The sequence below is a fragment of the Triticum dicoccoides genome, chromosome 1A, assembly GCF_002162155.2.
Source record: "Triticum dicoccoides isolate Atlit2015 ecotype Zavitan chromosome 1A, WEW_v2.0, whole genome shotgun sequence".
Lineage (NCBI taxonomy): Eukaryota > Viridiplantae > Streptophyta > Magnoliopsida > Poales > Poaceae > Triticum > Triticum dicoccoides.
The window spans coordinates 16,842,209-16,860,911 of record NC_041380.1 but is presented as its reverse complement, the minus strand read 5'-3'; the positions used below and the strand labels follow the sequence as shown (position 1 = coordinate 16,860,911).

Below are 18,703 nucleotides of genomic sequence, written 5' to 3'. Positions count from 1 at the left end.
TAGTCCCAAGCAAGTTGGGGTAGGCTATTTTTTTTAACATGTAGATCATCGTGAGATTTTGTTATTTTGTGATTTCGAGCGAGCACTTGCTTCCAAACGTATGAACAGACAAGCATGAGGATTTGACAAACAAGAGTTATGATCAAAGATAATCAAACATTTTACATCCAAGGAAACGTAACAAAATCCTGTGGTTGCACAGTAAATTAGTTGTCTAGCTCTGGTGAGTTTCTTGCAAAATCGCTGCTGCTGTTAGTTTCATGATCCACCATCCATCAGGTCCTGTCTCACTGTGTGACGATCTTCTATTGCCATATGGGGATTCACTTCTTGGTGGGGAATTTTCTCCGTTTGGTTGGTCCTTGCCCTTCGCGTTTCTGTTCTTTCTTCCTCTTCTTGAGTTGCACCTGGTGCGACCTCCCGACCAGCGAGGGCTGCTCCTTCAGCCCGAAGCTTCTCGCCACATGCCCCAGGTGGAGCTTCTTCACCATGAAGATCTTCTTCAGCTCGCCTCGGTGGGCGGTGTAAGCGCGAAGCCAGGAACAGAAGGCATCCCTGGCAAGCTTATTTGTTGTGGCCTGGATAAGAAAGAGTATATGATAGCGCATTTGTTGAGATGGGCAAAAGCACAATATTTACAATAAACAAGCAATCGGAGCTGTTCTTCTAGCTACTCAAGACAGCAAGAGTCCACCGAAGGAAGAAAAAAAAAAGTGTGTTACCTCAGATGCGACGTAATTTTCCAGCGTTCTCTGTACAGAGAGTATCCATGGGTGCATATCTAAAGATATTGGCTTCCTCTTGAGAGGCTTCTCCCCATTCACAGGGAAACCGTCTAAAACCTTTTGGAAGGGGTATTCTGTCAGAGATACACCATGTAGCTCTAGGTCTTTCAAGTAGTCAAGTTCAACAGGTTGGAGAAACAGGAGGGCCTCCCCCTTTTCACCAATCCTTGCAGTTCTTCCAACCCTATAACAAACAACTAATGTTATTGAAACTGAAGCATGCCCAGAAGAAGATGCTAGTGCAGACGAAGTACGAGGTAAACTGTCTTTATTAGCTTATAATATCAAATCTTCCTAAAAGAAAAACTACAAAAGGCACAGCATTCACAAGAAAGAGCTAAACAGTGTACAAAATTGACAGTAATGAAGAGAAAGAACTATGCGTGTTTGCTTCATTCAGTTGCATATGAACAAAGAATCTGGCAACAGTTATGGAGAAAGTATGAGACCAGTAACCTAAAAATGCATGACATGAGATGTTTAAGGTACCTGTGAACATATTCAGAAGCTTCCCCAGGTGAATCATACTGTATGATGCACCTAACTTTCGGAATGTCTAAGCCTCTGGCAGCAACATCAGTACACACAAGAATTGCAGATTTATCAGAACTGAATCCCAAGTATGACTTTTTGCGGTCTTCCTGGTCCATGTTACCATGTAAACGGAACACTTTGCAGCCAAGAAATTTTTGCTTCTTATCTGTATCTAATGCGAGGCCACGGCTCCACTCAAGCTGGCTGAGTACAGTGTGGTGGAAATCTACAGCGTCACATGTTGACATGAAAACAACAACCTGCAGAAGGAAGATGAAAACTAACTCAAAATAGTTCAATTCTCAGGACGAACAGATCATACAGGATGACAAGCAAAATTTGCAGTGGAAAAAAAATTAGTGTAGTGAAAGTTAAGCAGCTTCATGGTGTATCAAGTTACCTTCTGGGACACTTGTCTTTCGAATTGAGATTTCAGAATGGTCAGAAGAACTGCAAGCCTCGAACCACATGAAACTGCATAAAACAGAAAACATTGCAGTAACTACCAAAGCAACACATGGCAAGCATGCAAAGTTCCAAGCTAGCAGATTTCCGCTACCTTTAACATATCTTTGAACCAATTGTGCAGGAAGCTTAAAATCATCAACCGCGGGTTCCGCTATATTGTTGTGCTTGTCAGGTATTTCCTCCTCATCGTCGGATAATAAGGAAGTGTGCTTCTTCCCTAGGGCACTGGACCTCTCAGAAGGCTTCTTTTGTTCATCAAGTCCAATCATCACTGGGTTCTTCAAACTAATGTTGGCTAAGCGGTTCACCTTTTCGTTGAGAGTTGCTGATAAGAGAAGGTTTTGCCTTTGCATAGGGTCGGTTTTGCTTTTATTCTCATCAGAAGCATCGGTCCTGGAACCCAAGAGCCCTAGTATATCCTCGACTGCTTTTCCAAAACCAAGCTCAAGAATGCTGCATGAATACAAGTAAACACCATTGCAGTAAGAGCTGTGTCCATAGGATAAGATATCTTGTATGGAAGAACGTCAAGAAAATGATGAGTTTATGACTAGCAGACCTGTCAGCTTCATCGAAAACTATCCAGCGCAAATTTGAATAAACAAATGATGAAGTATGCTGTAAGTGGTCCAGAAGGCGCCCAGGAGTGGCAATTAGGATCGATATTCCTATATAGAAAATATGTGGAGTCAAAATACAAGATTGTATAAAGGCAAAATTCTATATGAGAAGTTGCATCAACATCTTGATGGGACAAGATATACCTTTCCGCAGTCTTGCTTTCTCTTTTGATCTACTCTCACCACCCATTACATACCCAGGGACAAGCCAGTGAAAACGATGCACCAACTGCTGTGCAATCCCATAAACCTGCAAGCACAGCTCTCGCGTCGGAACAATTACCAACGCTGCAGTCAAATAATTAGCAACATCATTCAGAATATTGAGGGTTCTTCACAAGATAACTAGAGTGATTTACAATTTCGCAGTTCCATAGAAATTTGATAGACGAGTTTAATCGGGGACCCTTCATATAGCAACTGATAAGAGTTCAGTTATATAGTTATATGATATGGTTTCTTTTGGACCTTTCGGTTATGTTTCAGCCGACATATCAATCAGCTTATCCGCAATTTTCCTTATAAAGACTGGTAACATAGCTGAATCCCATCAGATATAACCACCAACCAGATTTAATGACAAAAAAAAAAACATGATAAATAGAGCATATCCACCACGTATATGCAGCAAAAAAAGGAACAAGAGCAGAGCGCAACGAGTCATTACCAAAAGTTCCATGAGTTCTCTCGACACGAGGCTCCCTCATCTGGAGAAGGTGGACGATCGGCGCGAGATACGCGAGCGTCTTTCCAGTGCCGGTCGCCGCCTTCACAAGCCTGCAGTTGGCGGACGCAAAAACAACGAAACTTTTGAACACAGAAGCAGCACTGTAGTTTCTGCAGTTGAGCAAAATAAGATTCTGATGGGTGCATACAGGTGCTGTCCTGACATGGTGACGGGAATCGCCTGGGCCTGGATCCGCGTCGGCCCCTGGAAACCCATCTTATCTGCACCAGAGAAACGAAACCACAGAACTATCAGCAAGCAAGCTGAAGGGAGTAAGAAGTAGTACATTAGTTTCTTGCAGAATGTATTGGCAGCCCATCCCTATGCTTGCAGGCTGTGCTCGGCAGGATACAGAGACATACATCCTACCGCGGCATCCCATACACAAAATCTCACCGAAATATCTGAGTTCTTCTGCTAGATTTGACCCGGCAACCAAGAATCTACGCCCCACTCGTCCCAGCTTAGGACAGAAAGGCACGAAATTTTGTTCTTTCCACACTAATTTGATGGGCTACAGACTAAGAGTCTCAATTAGTCACTAGATGGAGGCGGCTGCCGAACCAATAGGGCCACAGAGACATGGGGAGGGAGGGAGGGACCTTGGAGGTGGGCGCAGAGGGTGGGGTGGAGCCCGAGGTCGGCGAAGGAGCGCGAGGAGAAGAGCCCCTCCGCGTCGTCTTCATTTGCCTTCGCCTTGGCCTTCGGCGCCGCTGGAGCCGCCGCCGCCGGCGGCTTGCCGAGCCTCCTCTTGGCGGCCATGGAGAGAGGTCGCGGAGGGGTTTAGGGCGAACCGAAGAGGAAACAGGGGAGACCTTTTTCCGCCTTCCGAGAGCGTTTACGTACTCGATTAGTCGTGGTTTAGCTGGGCCTGGGCTGTGTCACGATGGGCCCGCCTTGTCAAGCCCAGAATTCACCCAAGAAAAATAGAACCCTCCCCCCATCACCAAAAAATAAAATCAACCCCTAAGAAAAACCGGACCAACTTTTCGAGAATGACCAACATGTGAGTTATATAGTAGCCTTAAAAAAAGATGTGAGCTATATATTGGGTGAACAAGTTACAATGACATAGGCATCAATGCCAGGGCGCTGTGTCGCGGCCCTTAGCCGGGAACCAAAGCATAACCGAGGTGGTTGCCGAAGGTGGTGACACTGTGCTCCCAACTCACAAAATCGATCTCAAATGTGATTTACACGCACATCGATTTGTCTTTTTTTTGCCCCTATGTGTAGATCGATTTCTGATTTGGAGCTTTTAGAGATTGTACAAACATGTGTTGCAAACATCCACAAATGTTCTTGGATTTTGTTTTAACTTTTGAATTTGGCTTTCATGAGTTGGGAACACGGTATCACCTAACCGTTGGGAGCACCGGATCCCATCAGGGATCAAATTTAAGGTTCAGTGACCCGCGTATCTCATCAACCTAGATTCATTTTCACAGTATAATAAAAGATCATATTTTTCTCCCTTATTCATACAAAACACATGGTGCTTTTCTCTATGGAGATCAAAGAAAATACACCATTGCCTGCCCATTTCTGTCATTTTCGTCAGGGTAACACAATATTTATCTTCTATATCTAAATAGCTAGCCTCCACTAACTATTTCTCTCAACATGCAAGCATGCCACATCATCACACAGCATACATGAGAAATGGCCCACCTCCACTACCATATGCCTCTCAACATGCAAGCAAGCCATTTCATCATGAAACATGTGTGAAAAAATGACTCATCTCAATATGCAAACATACATGGGAATTTTCATTCTATTATCTTGTTTATATTTAATAAATATTTTACAACTATATAATAATCTAACATAATAAAATATATGTATTTTCAATTTTAGTTTTTTTAATATTATTACTTCGAATATTCATGTTTCATACACCGAATCATATTAAAATATATTGCAAAATATTCCTGCAACAACGTGCGGGGTATCATCTAGTTTTGTTAAGAGCACGAACTCAGATTACTTTATCATATACGGCGCCGAGAGAATATCTATACACTATAGTGATACCACGCTTTACACGATACCATGAAACCAATATCAAAATATAGTGAAAAAAAATCATAGAAAAGGGATTTTATTTTAATGGGATAAAGTACAAGAAACAACCCTAAAACAAATTCAACCAAAAGCGTTATATATACTATATCAACTATCAAGTGTAAGGAAAAAAGAAAAAAAAAACTTTGAATAGTGCGTCCCCTTTATTTTTTTAGTGACCTCAGAATTTTTATAGATTTTGTCTCTTTCCTTTCTAGCAGTATTACAGTAGTGTTAACCATCATGTCATGAAAATGCACATCCAGATGCAATCTATACACTACTGTCGATGTTGTAAACAAAATTCAGAGGTGTTTACACTCCTTAAAACATTGGTACAACTGTATTGCTCAATTAGGAACCTTGATAATGACTAAAACCTTGATGCGCAGCCGGGCCTAGGGCTAATCGACAGGATAACGGCTGTAATCTGGACCATTCTCTGTCACAATCACCATGGCTGTGTTTGGGGAACAAAACACTTTGTTTACATCGACACCACAGCTCAGTACTCAGTTAAATAACAACACCCCTTCCTCTCCCTCCTTCTCCAAGCTTCTGATCTGATCCTGCTGCTGCTGCTGCTTAATAACCAAAAGCTTTTGCTACTTGCTCAGATCAGATGACGAGCCTCCTGCACATAAAAAAGGAACAATGCTATTAGGGGCGTCGTAATTTCAGAATTGCCTTAACAAGTACCAGAGGTGAGTCCTTTTTCTGTTATATTGATGCTAAACATTCTAGGTTTATAACCAAGTAAACTAGTCATGCTCGTTTCCGCATGCCCTCGAAAATTCCTTTTTCATCAGTATGGCATGCCAAAAAAATCATAAGCTGAAGATGATGGAAAATAATAAGTGCTCGCCGAGCAGAATTCCGTTTTGGAGTCTGGGTCACTCCAGACTAGCAGATGAGCAATGTGAAGTAAAAAAATTGTCTCACATAAATAAGCTTAAATTTCCCTCTTTTTTTTTTGTGTGTGTGTGCAGGCAACAACCTGATTCATTTACTGTGGTGCAAAGAATAATCGCATGCGTCTTGCTCAGTTCTGCCAGGAGAATCCTCCATTTGAAGTGGAAATAGGAGGAGGTTTTCCATAATGGAAATTGAACCTCTCCTCGACGATCTGGACAGCGCTTCCTCTTCCCAGCAGCAACTTACCGTGGACAGCTATGACCTGAGTAGTCCGCTGTTCCTGGCCCAGCCAACAACCACTGGAGCAAGCACATATCTGCATGCTGCAGCCACCAGCCCCGGGTTGTGCAATTTTAATAGCAGCCTTGGACAAAACCAATTTCAGATTGCCGCAGGGGGTAGTAGCCCTGAGCACCGCCAGATCAGATCAAACGATGCTCTTCACTACATAAGCCAGATGCTAATGGAGGACGTTGATGAGACCCCGGTCGGCGTGTGCCAAGAGGAGGCTGCTCTCTAGGCTGCCGAGAAACCATTCCGTGACATCCTTGGGCCTGTATGCCCGCCGGCTACTAACTGGCCGCCATTGCATAGCAACAACGAAACAGGTGACTTTCATAATAGTTGGACCGGCCGTTACAAGAGGCTCTGGAGCGCTAGCTTCAGTAATGACAACTACAGTTACAGCATGTTACAGCCCTTAACAAACCCGTTGAGTCCATATACTGGCTCTGTACAAAAACGTCCATTTATAAGTGTTGGACTGACTTCTAGATCTGGTTTCCCTGCCTTGCATCGTCAGAGAGGTGTCAAGGAGGCAACAATGGCTGCTCCAAGTATTGATAAGCTGGTGATATATTTAGAGAATGGCATACTTTTTATTACCAAACTGACTACAAATGCGAAAGTAGGAGAGAGGAGCGAAAATGCAATCTTTGAGGTGGCAGACCCAAGTGACCCAAGCGAAAACTGGGATATCTTGGAAGGAAGGAGCAATAAACATCTTGCCTTCACTACTTGTGCAATAATCCGGAATGAAAATTTCGACCGAATTCTGCTATGCTATGGTCGGAAGAGTTTCGAACAAATAACAAGATCACGAAGAGGGATGGCAGAGGAAGGCAACAAGAGCTCGATGAAAGGCCGGAGCAAAGGACATCAGAAGTTATGGCAGAGGAAGCAACCGAGGAGAGAGTTGGTTGATCTCAGGACTCTCCTCGTCAATTGCGCACAAGCTGTGGCAGAACACGACCACCTGGTGGCCAGTGAACTCCTAAAGAAGATAAGACAGCACTCCTCAGCAGATGGTGGTTGTACTCAGAGACTGGCATTTTACTTGGCGGATGGCCTCGAGGTACGCTTGGCTAGGATTGGGAATCAGGTTTATCGCAACCTCATGGAGAGGCGAACAAGTACCACAGATTGGTTAGACGCTTGCAGCCATTTTCATGCATCCTGCCCTTTCGACAGGACGTCACACTACTTTGCCAGCCAAGCAATTCTTGGTGTTTCACAAGGGCAACCAAGGGTGCACATCGTTGATTTCGGTATCGGCTTCGGCCTTCAGTGGCCATTAATGATTCAGAGGTTTTCACAGCAAGAAGAGGGAGCCCCTAAGCTTCGGATCACAGGTATAGACATTCCCCAGCCAGGTTTACACCCCTGCGAAATGATTGAGGAGACAGGGAAGCGGTTGGCTGATTATGCAAACATGTTCAAGGTACCTTTTCAGTATCAGGGCATTGCAGCTTCAAGATGGGAGACCATCAAAATTGAGGATCTTAACATTGACGAGGATGAGGTTCTGATAATCAACTGCATGTTCCGGATGAAGAATCTCGGTCATGAAACCGAAGCCGTAAATAGTAGGGATAAGGTGCTCAAAACTATGAGCAGGATGAAGCCAAAGATTTTTTTTTTTGGGCACCGTGAATGGGTTAAGCTGTTCACCCTTCTTCATACAACGCTTCAAAGAGGTTATGTTCCATTACTCTTCACTGTTTGACATGCTAGATGCAAATTTTCCTCCACGGGATAACAAAGCAAGAAAGATGATTGAGAAGATCCTATTTGGGCAGGATGCACTTAACATCATAGCATGTGAAGGTGCAGAAAGAACTGAGAGGCCAGAAAGTTACAGGCAGTGGCAGGCAAGGTGCCTCAAGGCTGGGTTCCAGCCGCTTCCTGTCGATCCAGCCATCTTAAAGAACATAGTACAAATGAAGAACAAACTTTCTCATGAGGAATTTTTTGTTGTCGAAGATCGCGGTTGGCTGCTACAAGGATGGAAAGGGAGGGTACTTTATGCTATATCTAAATGGAAACCTAACGAAACATATGATGATAAGTAAGATTCAAACAGTTTTACCTTTCCAGAGATTATATATGATGATAAGTACTTTATGCTGTTGAAGACATCTTCAACTTTCCGGCAAAGGCTACAGTGGCTAACCACTCTGTTTTACCTTATCTTTCGTTCTTACCCCGTTTGTAAGGCTATAAACCCAAGGTTCGAGAGACCTCCAGACTATTCTGCTTGTATTGGGGTAAACCCTAGCCGCCAGTGTTCCTGATTGGTCCTGAAGGTGTTATCTGAGCTTCGCCCAAGTTCCTCGCAATCGAGCCCCGAATTCGCCATGTTCCACTGTCGTGGGTGAGTGCTTCCGAATTAGTTCTTCAGCCCCTAGCTGGGTCTGCTGGTCATTGTTTTGTATAGTGAACAAAAAGGTGACTGTAAAATACTTTGCTTCTGTCGTTCTTTTTAAATCCTGGTGAACAAACTGTATTGGGTCCACCAGACATGAGATTAGTGGAAACACTGGATTTGCTGCAAAGTGCAGATTATTGCACTGCCTACCGCTCAAAACTGGTGACAAGGACTGTCATTTCTAGGTTCTGATTTGAAGACGGCAATTGGACTTAATCTAAACTGGAATCCAATAGAATGCACCAATGTTCACATACTCATTACTCTCTCCATATCACAACTAGGTAGGTGGGTGACGTTTTGAACATGTCTTGTGTCAAACTTCTACTAGTACTTCTTAAACTAAGAATGAAAATCAGAAAACCATATGTACAGATTTGTTTCAAAAAATACGTTGGGGAGAATCATATGTACTCTTCCTTGGCCTACGCCTTTGGAGGGGACTACCAAATCACTAAGGAAACATAGACAGGGAGCCGAGGGGGGACGACCTTGGAGGCGGGCGAAGGAGCGCGCAGAGAAGAGCCCCACCGTGTCTTCTTCCTTCGCCTATGCCTTCGCATTCGCCGGCGGCGGCGGTGACCTGCGGAGCTTCCTCTTGGCGGCCATGGAGAGGAGGGAGAATCCAAGAGGAGAGAGGGGGCGCTTTCCGCCTTCCCAGAGCATTTACGCACCTGCCGAACTGCTGGGTCGTGCTTTAACTGGGCCTGGGCCCTGGGCTGTGTCAGGTTAGGCCCACCTGATCATGCCAGCTCATCACCCTATATACCTGAGAGTGATCTTATTCCTCAAAAAAAAAAAAACTGAGAGTGATCTTCTCGGTGTGCTTCCTTGTCATCAATATTGTTATAACCGTTAAATTTACTAGCTTGATCCACTAGCATCTGTTCGACCTATGCATGAGAACCCTCTATCATATACTCCTACATTTAATTGTGACATACACAACTTTTTATGTTAAGAATTTTTGCTGATGTAGAAATTTCTCACATAGTTCAAATCCGAAGGACTAAATTAATATTCTACACATCTTTTACAAATTATTAGGACAATGCTCATGCGTTGCTACAAGCAACACTTAGCAATTTCACCGACGAATCGGTGAAGAATTACTTAATATCATAGTCGAATGTCAGTGCATTGCGACAAAATATATATTACCGTGATGACCAAAGGCATAAACAAGGATGTGAATGATGTGTATGTGTGTAAAATTTTAGGATGAAATACCTTGAACTACGATCTGTGCCAAGAAAAATAAATAAATTCATGGACTTTGAGGATGAATAGTGCATCTACTAAAAAGCCTCAGATTTGTTTTTTAGTATCACTCATTTCACCTATTTCATTCTGAAAATTTACATACTTGTGCATTATGTCTTTAAGTATATCTGTATTTTTAAAAAACTGAAACATGCAAAATTGAATTTTGATCATTTCAAATTTGGCCTCCATGGAGGCCGAGCTCCATTGAGCATTTTCATCACCCAGAGTGCAGAATAAATTATTCTTCACCTGAGGTAATCTTACGATCTTTCAAAAATAAATTACATTTGGAATACAAATATTTATATTCATATTGATTCACTACGTAAAATTTGACATATGAAAACAAAAATATAGGTCATAAGACTAGAAAAATTGCATTTTATGTATATTTTACACTATGTTTTTACGTTTGTAATTTTACTTAACATAAAATATTTTTTACAACAATTATATATTTTCTTACATTCTCTTTTTACATATGAAATAAGGCAAAATTTACAGAACATAAAATTACGGTGCATTAATGTTAAAATAGAGAGGGTGGAGAATAACTATTTCTCACCCAGGGTGACGAATAGCCAATCCCTTCTTTGGATTACCTCGGATTTTTCAACAATTCAATTAGGGAACCTTAATAATGTTGAAACCCATGCAAGCGCTCCTAATAAACCCTTTTTTATAGGTCTGGTGGCGGCCAGGCCTAGAACTAATCGACAGGATAACTGCTGTATTCTGGACTCATTCTCTGTCACAATAACCATGCCTGACGTTGGGAACGAAGCAACAAAGGTAGAGGAACAACAAAAATGCAGTATAAATCTTTTTTTTTTTGCGGGTAAAAAAAAATACAGTATAAATCTGCACCACAGTCACACTACTCTTCTTTCATAGCCCACATCCTCACTACTCCTCTCAAAGCATTGGATCTGGTGCTGCTGTTCAATAACCAAGGTTTGTGCTTCCCTGCTTTTGCTAACCTTGTCAAGCTCCGCCACTGATGGCATGGCAAAACAATCATAAGCTGAATATCTAGTAAACAGCAAGAAGCAGAGGGCGAGGGAAGCAGAATTCCGTCTTACGGACATTCTAGATTGTAGCACATAAGCAAGGTGGACTGTTGTCTCATATAATTTACTAATTTAGCTTCCATCTTCCAGGAAACAAGCTGATGCATTTGCTGCGGGCCAAAGAAGATTCATATATCTCATATTGAGGTGGAAAACAGACTTTCCAGAATGGCGATTGAACCTCTCCGTGACAATCTGGACGGTATCGCAGCAACCGACCAACCATACGATGGTGATTCCTCTTCCGAGCAGCAACTCACCGTGTACAACTACGACCTGAGTGGTCCACACTCCACAGTTCTTAACCCAGCCAACCAACCAAGCACATATCTGCTTGGTGGAGTCACTAGCCCTGGGTTCTGCAGCGTCAACAGCAGCCTTGGACAAAACCAAGTTCAGATTGCTGCAGGGGGTAGCCCGGAGCACCGCCAGATCAGATCAAACGATGCTCTTCACTACATAAGCCAGATGATCATGGAAGACGTCGACGAGAGGGTCGACATATGCCAAGGGGAGGCTGCTCTCCAGGCTGCTGAGAAGCCATTTCGTGATATTCTTGGGGAGGTATACGTGCCGGCTACTAACTGGTCGCCATTGCATAGCAACAACAAACCAGAAAACTCTGATAAGAGTGGGACCAGACGTTACAAGAGGCTCAGGACCACTGGCTTCAGTAATGACTATTCCAGTTACAATGTGTTACAGCCCTTAGCAACCCCATTGAGTCCATATACCTGCAACAGGAGTCTTTTTCTACCAGACCATCCATTGGTAAGTGTTGGACCGACTTCTAGATCTGGTTTTTTCCCTGCCTTGCATTGTCAGAGAGATGTCGAGGAGGAAAAGATGTTTGCTCCAAGTATTGATAAGCTGGTGATATATTTAAAGAATGGCGTACTTTATATTTCCCAACTGACTACGAAGGTAAAAGTAGTAGAGAGGAGCGAAAATGCAATCTTTGAGGTGGCAGACCAAAGGGGCTGGGATATCTTTCAAGGAAGGAGCAACAAACATCATGCCATCACAACTTGTGCTATAATTCGAAACGAAAATTTCGACCAAGTTCTACTATGCTATGGTCGGAAGAGTTTCGACCAAAGAACAAGACTGCGAGAAAGGATGGCAGGGGAAGGAAACAATAACTCAATGAAAGGCCGGAGCAAAGGGCGTCTGAAGCTATGGCAGAGGAAGCAACCGAGGAGAGAGTTGATTGATCTCAGGAATCTCCTCATCAATTGCGCAAAAGCTGTGGCAGAAGACAACCACCTGTTGGCCAGTGAAATCCTAAAGAAGATAAGGCAACACTCCTCACCAGATGGTAATTGTACCCAGAGACTGGCATTTTACTTGGTGGATGGCCTCGAGGCACGCTTGGCTGGGACCGGGAGTCAGGTTTATCAAAATCTCATGGAAAGGCGAACAAGTACCACAGACTGGTTAGAGGCTTACAGCCTTTTTATTGCATCTTGCCCTTTCGACAGGGCGTCATACCACTTTGCCAACCAAGCTATTCTTGATGTCTCACAAGGGCGTCCAAGAGTGCACATCATTGATTTCGGCATCGGCTTCGGCTTTCAGTGGCCATTAATGATTCAGAGGTTTGCAAAGCAAGAAGAGGGAGCCCCTAAGCTTCGGATCACAGGTATAGACATTCCTCAGCCAGGTTTACGCCCCTGTGAAATGATCGAGGAGACAGGGAAGCAGTTGGCTGATTATGCAAACATGTTCAAGGTACATTTTCAGTATCAGGGCATTGCCGCTTCAAGATGGGAGACCATTAAAATTGAGGATCTTAACATTGAGGAGGGTGAAGTCCTCATCATCAACTGCATGTTCCGGATGAAGAATCTTGGTCATGAAACCATAGCCATAAATAGCACAAGGGACGAGGTAATCAAAACTATGAGGAGGATGAACCCAAAGATTTTTATTTCTGGCACCGTGAATGGGTTACGCAGTTCTCCCTTCTTCATACAACGTTTCAAAGAGGTTATGTTCCATTACTCTTCAATGTTTGACATGCTTGATGCAAATATTCCACGGGATAATGAAGCAAGAAAGACAATTGAGAGGGTCCTATTTGGGCGGGATGCACTTAAGAGCATAGCATGTGAGGATGCAGAATGGACCAAGAGGCGGGAAAGTTACAGGCAGTGGCAAGCAAGGTTCCTCAAGGCTGGGTTCCAGCAGCTTCCTGTTGATCCAGCCATTTTAAAGAAAATAGTACAAAAGAAGAACTCACTTTATCATGAGGAATTCTTTGCTGTTGAAGATTGCGGTTGGCTACTGCAAGGATGGAAAGGGAGAGTAATTTATGCAATATCTAAATGGAAACCTGATGAAACATACGATGGTCAGTAAGATTCAAACAGTTTTTCAAGTGAATCTGGTGTTGTTTCAAACGAATATTAATTATGTGTACCTGGTCATTGTTTTGTATAGTGAACAAAAAGGCGACTGAAACACTTTGCTTGTATCGTTCTTTTTTTTAATTTCGGATGAGTAAACTGTATTGGGCCTTCAAGACATGAGTATAAGTGGAAACACCGTACCTTGAGACTGATTTGCTGTAAAGTAGATCATTGCGTTGAATATCTCTCAAAACTGGCGATGTGGAAGAACAGAGGATTGTAATTTCTGATTTGAAGACGGCGATTGTACTTAATCCAAACAAGGTTCCTATGCAGGAATCCAACAGGATGCGCCAATGTTCACATATCACAACTTGGTGGGTGACGTTTTGGACATGTCTTCTGTAAAACCTGTACTACTTCTTAAACTACGAACGCGATTTTGGACATTCAGATTGGAAATTTGGAAATCATATGTACAGATTGTTTCTCAAAAAAAAAACGTGGACGACATTAGGGGGTGAGCTCCTGGATTTTGAGTAGATTATTATTGCACTGCCTATCTCTCAAATTCATCTGTATAGATTTTTTTCTCAAAACTTACGTGGATGAGATTATGGGGCGAGCTCCTAGTTCCCCCAGGGGGCTACCAAATCACTAGGAGAGGGCCACAGAGACACGGGGAATCAGAGAGGGAGAGTGGGGTGGAGGCGGGCGCGCGGAGGCCGATGTCGGCGAAGGAGGGCAAGGAGAAGAGGCCCTACGCGTCGTCTTCCTTCGCATTCGACCTGCCGGGCTTCCTCTTGGCGGCCATGGAGAGGTCACGGAAAAGAGAAGACAGAGGGACGAACTCTGCCTTCGTAAAGCGCTTACGCACTCGCTGATTTTTTTAGGGACTCAGCACTGCTGATGTGCTAAGTCATGTTTTAACTGGACCTGGGCCCTAAGCTGTGTCAGCCTAGGCCCACCTTATCAGGCCTCCCCTCGCAGAAAACAAAAGAATCGTCTAAAAAAAACCTCACTTCCGTCCTACTATGTCCATTTTAAAATATAGTGCGTATTCAAGTAAAATAAATAAAATATATAGACCATATTAATTCCTAAGGTTACTCCGCATAAGCACCGAAGAAAACTTAACGGCTGTCACCGTAAATAAATAAATAAATACGATACCTCTCTGAAAGAAAAGATTATATACATGGATATGCAACTCTTAAATTTTTTGAAAAGTCATTGCCAGATGTAGGTGCAACAACGTTGTTGTCAGCGCCGTACCAGCAGCTATCATGAATGGTCCCAGAAAAACGAAAATTTTAAATGCTATACTTCCAAAACTGAACATCAACGGTTGCTAGCCACGTTGCCTAACAAGGCATTGTCGGGCGACCGAGACACACGGGGTCTCATGTTCGAACCTCAGCCATGTCTTTCTTTTTTTCCGTTTGTATTTCTCTCTTCCCTACTGACAGGTGGGACCCATCATGTGCCGAGCTGAGAGCAACCAGAAGAAACCAAACAGTAAGTGTGCTTAAATGGGGGTATAAACTGAGAATTTTCATCTGTTGTAAACCAAAAACTTAAGGGTAAAAAGTGGAATTAAATCTAGATTTTATCACATAGCAGATGTGGTTAGCAATCTTCGGATTATTCAAAAAGTAGATTTAATTGAGTTAAAAAAAGTAGATTTAATCTTCGGATTATCTTTCCTTGGAAGGTGAAGTTGTCATTGTGCGTCTTTGCACAATAGCAATTCTTAAGGTTGCTCTGCATAAGCACTGAAGAAAACTTAATGACTGTCACTGTAAATAAATAAATAAAAACAATACCCCTCTGAAAGAAAAGGATCGTATCTATGGATATGCTACTCTAAAATTTCTGAAAAGTCATTGCCAGATTTAGGTGCAACGACATTGTCAGCACCATACCAGTGGCTACCGTGAATGGTCCGGAGAAAAACAAAAAATATTTAAGTGCTACTTCATTGTTAGTGTTGACGTATAATGTGTCGCCTAGTCTCTTCCATCAGATCGGTCTTTTGGTTACATTGGCTAGAGCATGCACTTCTACATGGTATCAGAGCCAAGAGGTCTTGAGTTCAAGACCCGGCTGACGCAATTAAATTGCAGCCCACTTTCGGTCCATGTTTAGGCCTGAGGGAGCCACACGTGAAGGGGAGTGTTGACGTATAATGTGTTGCCTAGTCTCTTACATAAGATCGGTCTTTTGGTTGCATTGGCTAGAGCATGCACTTCTATAGTTAGTACCTACGTGTTTGCAGATTCCATCAAACTTGTATCAGCCTAGCTTCCTCCAAGCAAAGCCACGGCCTTCATATAGGCTATTCATATGAATCCAGGGCATGACGAAACAAGCTATGCACGCAACTCCAGTTTTCAGGTGGTATCTTATCTTTTGTCTCGATTAATTGGGTGATCCTTAATTTCTGATGACATTTTCTTTGACATTTCGCTTCCAAATTTGAACTTGTTCTTGAGATATACAGCTTATATTACTTAGAATTCAAAGGAGAACAACAACCCTAGATGAGAAATCCATGCAAAGAAGAAGAAAAAAAAACCTAGATAAGAAATCAGGATGGATATGATTGGGTAAACTATTTTTTGTATGTGGTACGTGGATCTTTGGGTCTCGGGTGCCAATGCAACCGAATTGTTTTTTCTTTTCCCGCAAAATTAGTCAAAAATTGCTGAAACTTCAATGCTATAGTGTTATACTTGTGTGAAAAGTTTTGCGAACAAATGACTTCCATGGTATTCTAGGTGAATTATTTTTGACACTGTATAAAGATTACTATTCACACTTTTTTGAACTCGGGATTTGTTTGTTTTTTTGTCCCAGAGTCCATGGAAGTCACTCCTTTACGGAACGTTTATATGAGTATAACACTAGATAAAGTTTGTTTCCAAAATGATTCGGGATGTTTTGACATTTATTACAATTTCTAAATGATTATTTTCAAATCAGGTGCAATGGGACCCGAGCCGGGTATTTCCGCTGTATGTGTCATTTTGCAGCTCATTGCATTTGTTACTGGATACTAGACTCTTTCCCTCTCTGCATCGTGAGTGAATTAAACAACATGAAAGGAGAAAAGAAATGTCTTCAAGACGAAACAAATTCGTTTCTTGATAGTACTTATGTGCTGATGAAGAGTAAGTCATTAGAAACTACTATGGAGAATTTGGAAATTGCAGATAAAAGGAATATGCAACCTACTGAGCGAAGGAGCTAATTAGCACACCATTTAACAGAAATGTTAGACTAGGTTTTCTAAAGGACCACAGCCTGATTGCAGAATGCTGAGCAGAAGAGGATGAAGCCTCTGATAGACGTGGCCATCACTGACTTATGCAGCAACACCAACACCTTGTTGCATGGAAAGATGATGATCGTGGATGTGGGCTGCTCCTCTGGCCCCAATGCAGTTGCACTGAGATCAACTGCCATCGACGCCATCCACAGCCACTGCCTTCAGATAAACCAACCACCACCGGAAGTGTGTGTGCTACTAAACGACTTGCCTGACAACGACTTCAACACGGTGGTGAAGAGCTTGGTCACGCTCCGTCAAAGCAAGAAGGCTATTGTTGTGACTGGTGTCGCACTGGGGTTGTTTTACGAGCGGCTGCTCACTAGTAACTCCTTGCATCTTGTCTGCTCGTCCAACAGCTTGCTTTGGCTCTCAAAGGTGTGGGCTCGATAAACTGATCCAATTGAATTAGTTGTGGGTATAGTAAGCAAAATCTTACCTTTACAGGCTCCTGAAGATCTAACAAGGAACCACATCCCAGTATTCGACATTGATGAACATGCTGAAGGAAATATGCCCTAGAGGCAATAATAAAGTTATTATTTATTTCCTTATATCATGATAAATGTTTATTATTCATGCTAGAATTGTATTAACCGGAAACATAATACATGTGTGAATACATAGACAAACTTAGTGTCACTAGTATGCCTCTACTTGACTAGCTCGTTAATCAAAGATGATTATGTTTCCTAACCATGAACAAGGTGTTGTTATTTGATTAACGAGGTCACATCATTAGTTGAATGATCTGATTGACATGACCCATTTTATTAGCTTAGCACCCGATCGTTTAGTATGTTGCTATTGCTTTCTTCATGACTTATACATGTTCCTATGACTATGAGATTATGCAACTCCCGTTTACCAGAGGAACACTTTGTGTGCTACCAAACGTCACAACGTAACTGGGTGATTATAAAGGAGCTCTACAGGTGTCTCCAAAGGTAGATGTTGGGTTGGCGTATTTCGAGATTAGGATTTGTCACTCCGATTGACGGAGAGGTATCTGTGGGCCCTCTTGGTAATGCACATCACATAAGCCTTGCAAGCATTGCAGCCAATGAGTTAGTTGCGAGATGATGTATTACGGAACGAGTAAAGAGACTTGCCGGTAACGAGATTGAACTAGGTATTGGATACCGACGATCGAATCTCGGGAAAGTAACATACCGATGACAAAGGGAACAACGTATGTTGTTATGGGTCTGACCGATAAAGATCTTCGTAGAATATGTAGGAGCCAATATGGGCATCCAGGTCCCGCTATTGGTTATTGACCGGAGATGTGTCTCAGTCATGTCTGCATTATTCTCGAACCGTAGGGTCCGCACGCTTAACGTTACGATGACAGTTATTATGAGTTTATGCATTTTGATGTACCGAAGTTAGTTCGGAGTCCCGGATGTGAGCACGGACATGGCGAGGAGTCTCGAAATGGTCGAGACATAAAGATTGATATATTGGAAGCCTATGTTTGGATATCGGAAGTGTTCCGGGTGAAATCGGGATTTTACCGGAGTACCGGGAGGTTACCGGAACCCCCCGGGAGCTATATGGGCCTTAGTGGGCTTTAGTGGAAAGGAGAAAGGGGCAGCCCAAGGTGACCGCGCGCCTCCCCCTCCCCTAGTCCTATTAGGACTAGGAGAGGTGGCCGGCCCCCCTCTCTCTCTTTCCCCCCTCAAGGAGTCCTATTCCAACTAGGATTGGGGGGGGGGGGGGAATCCTACTCCCAGAGGGAGTAGGACTCTCCTGGCGCGCCCCCCTTGGCCGGCCAGCCCCTCCCCTTGGATCCTTTATATACGGAGGCAGGGGACACCCCTAGACACACAAGTTGATCCGTGAGATCGTTCCTTAGCCGT

At 43.1% G+C, this 18,703-nt stretch overlaps 2 protein-coding genes, 1 long non-coding RNA gene and 1 pseudogene across 3 annotated transcripts; 2 read left to right on the top strand and 2 right to left on the bottom strand.

Annotated features, from left to right (window-relative positions):
- Nucleotides 1–115: 115 nt before the first annotated feature.
- On the bottom strand, nucleotides 116–3,939 carry LOC119359400 (DEAD-box ATP-dependent RNA helicase 17-like). The gene is made up of 10 exons (XM_037625610.1): nucleotides 3,737–3,939; nucleotides 3,283–3,355; nucleotides 3,075–3,184; nucleotides 2,552–2,695; nucleotides 2,347–2,455; nucleotides 1,879–2,240; nucleotides 1,720–1,793; nucleotides 1,275–1,579; nucleotides 723–969; nucleotides 116–578 (listed from the first exon to the last, which is right to left on the bottom strand). The coding sequence occupies exons 1-10, from the start codon at nucleotides 3,894–3,896 to the stop codon at nucleotides 324–326; spliced, it is 1,839 nt and encodes a 612-aa protein (XP_037481507.1). The 5' UTR covers nucleotides 3,897–3,939; the 3' UTR covers nucleotides 116–323.
- A 1,508-nt stretch (nucleotides 3,940–5,447) lies between these two features.
- Nucleotides 5,448–9,474, bottom strand: LOC119359421. Its single transcript, XR_005172527.1, has 2 exons — nucleotides 9,315–9,474; nucleotides 5,448–5,835 (listed from the first exon to the last, which is right to left on the bottom strand). It is a non-coding gene; the product is annotated as an uncharacterized LOC119359421 (long non-coding RNA).
- A 1,853-nt stretch (nucleotides 9,475–11,327) lies between these two features.
- LOC119349164 (scarecrow-like protein 9) lies at nucleotides 11,328–13,588 on the top strand. The gene has a single exon (XM_037617214.1). It carries the CDS (start codon nucleotides 11,328–11,330, stop codon nucleotides 13,518–13,520), a length of 2,193 nt encoding a protein of 730 aa, XP_037473111.1. The 3' UTR covers nucleotides 13,521–13,588.
- A 2,268-nt stretch (nucleotides 13,589–15,856) lies between these two features.
- The window catches only part of LOC119349072, an 11,692-nt pseudogene continuing 8,845 nt past the window's right edge, over nucleotides 15,857–18,703 (top strand).

Excerpts from the sequence above, each read along its gene's own strand:
- LOC119359400 (XM_037625610.1), bottom strand. The coding sequence starts at position 3,896 with ATGGCCGCCAAGAGGAGGCTCGGCAAGCCGCCGGCGGCGGCGGCTCCA. Across the intron at positions 2,696-3,074 it reads GAGAACTCATGGAACTTTTG|CGTTGGTAATTGTTCCGACG; the intron begins GTAATGACTCGT and ends ATTTGACTGCAG. Across the intron at positions 2,456-2,551 it reads GAAAGCAAGACTGCGGAAAG|GAATATCGATCCTAATTGCC; the intron begins GTATATCTTGTC and ends TTTTCTATATAG.
- LOC119349164 (XM_037617214.1), top strand. The coding sequence starts at position 11,328 with ATGGCGATTGAACCTCTCCGTGACAATCTGGACGGTATCGCAGCAACC.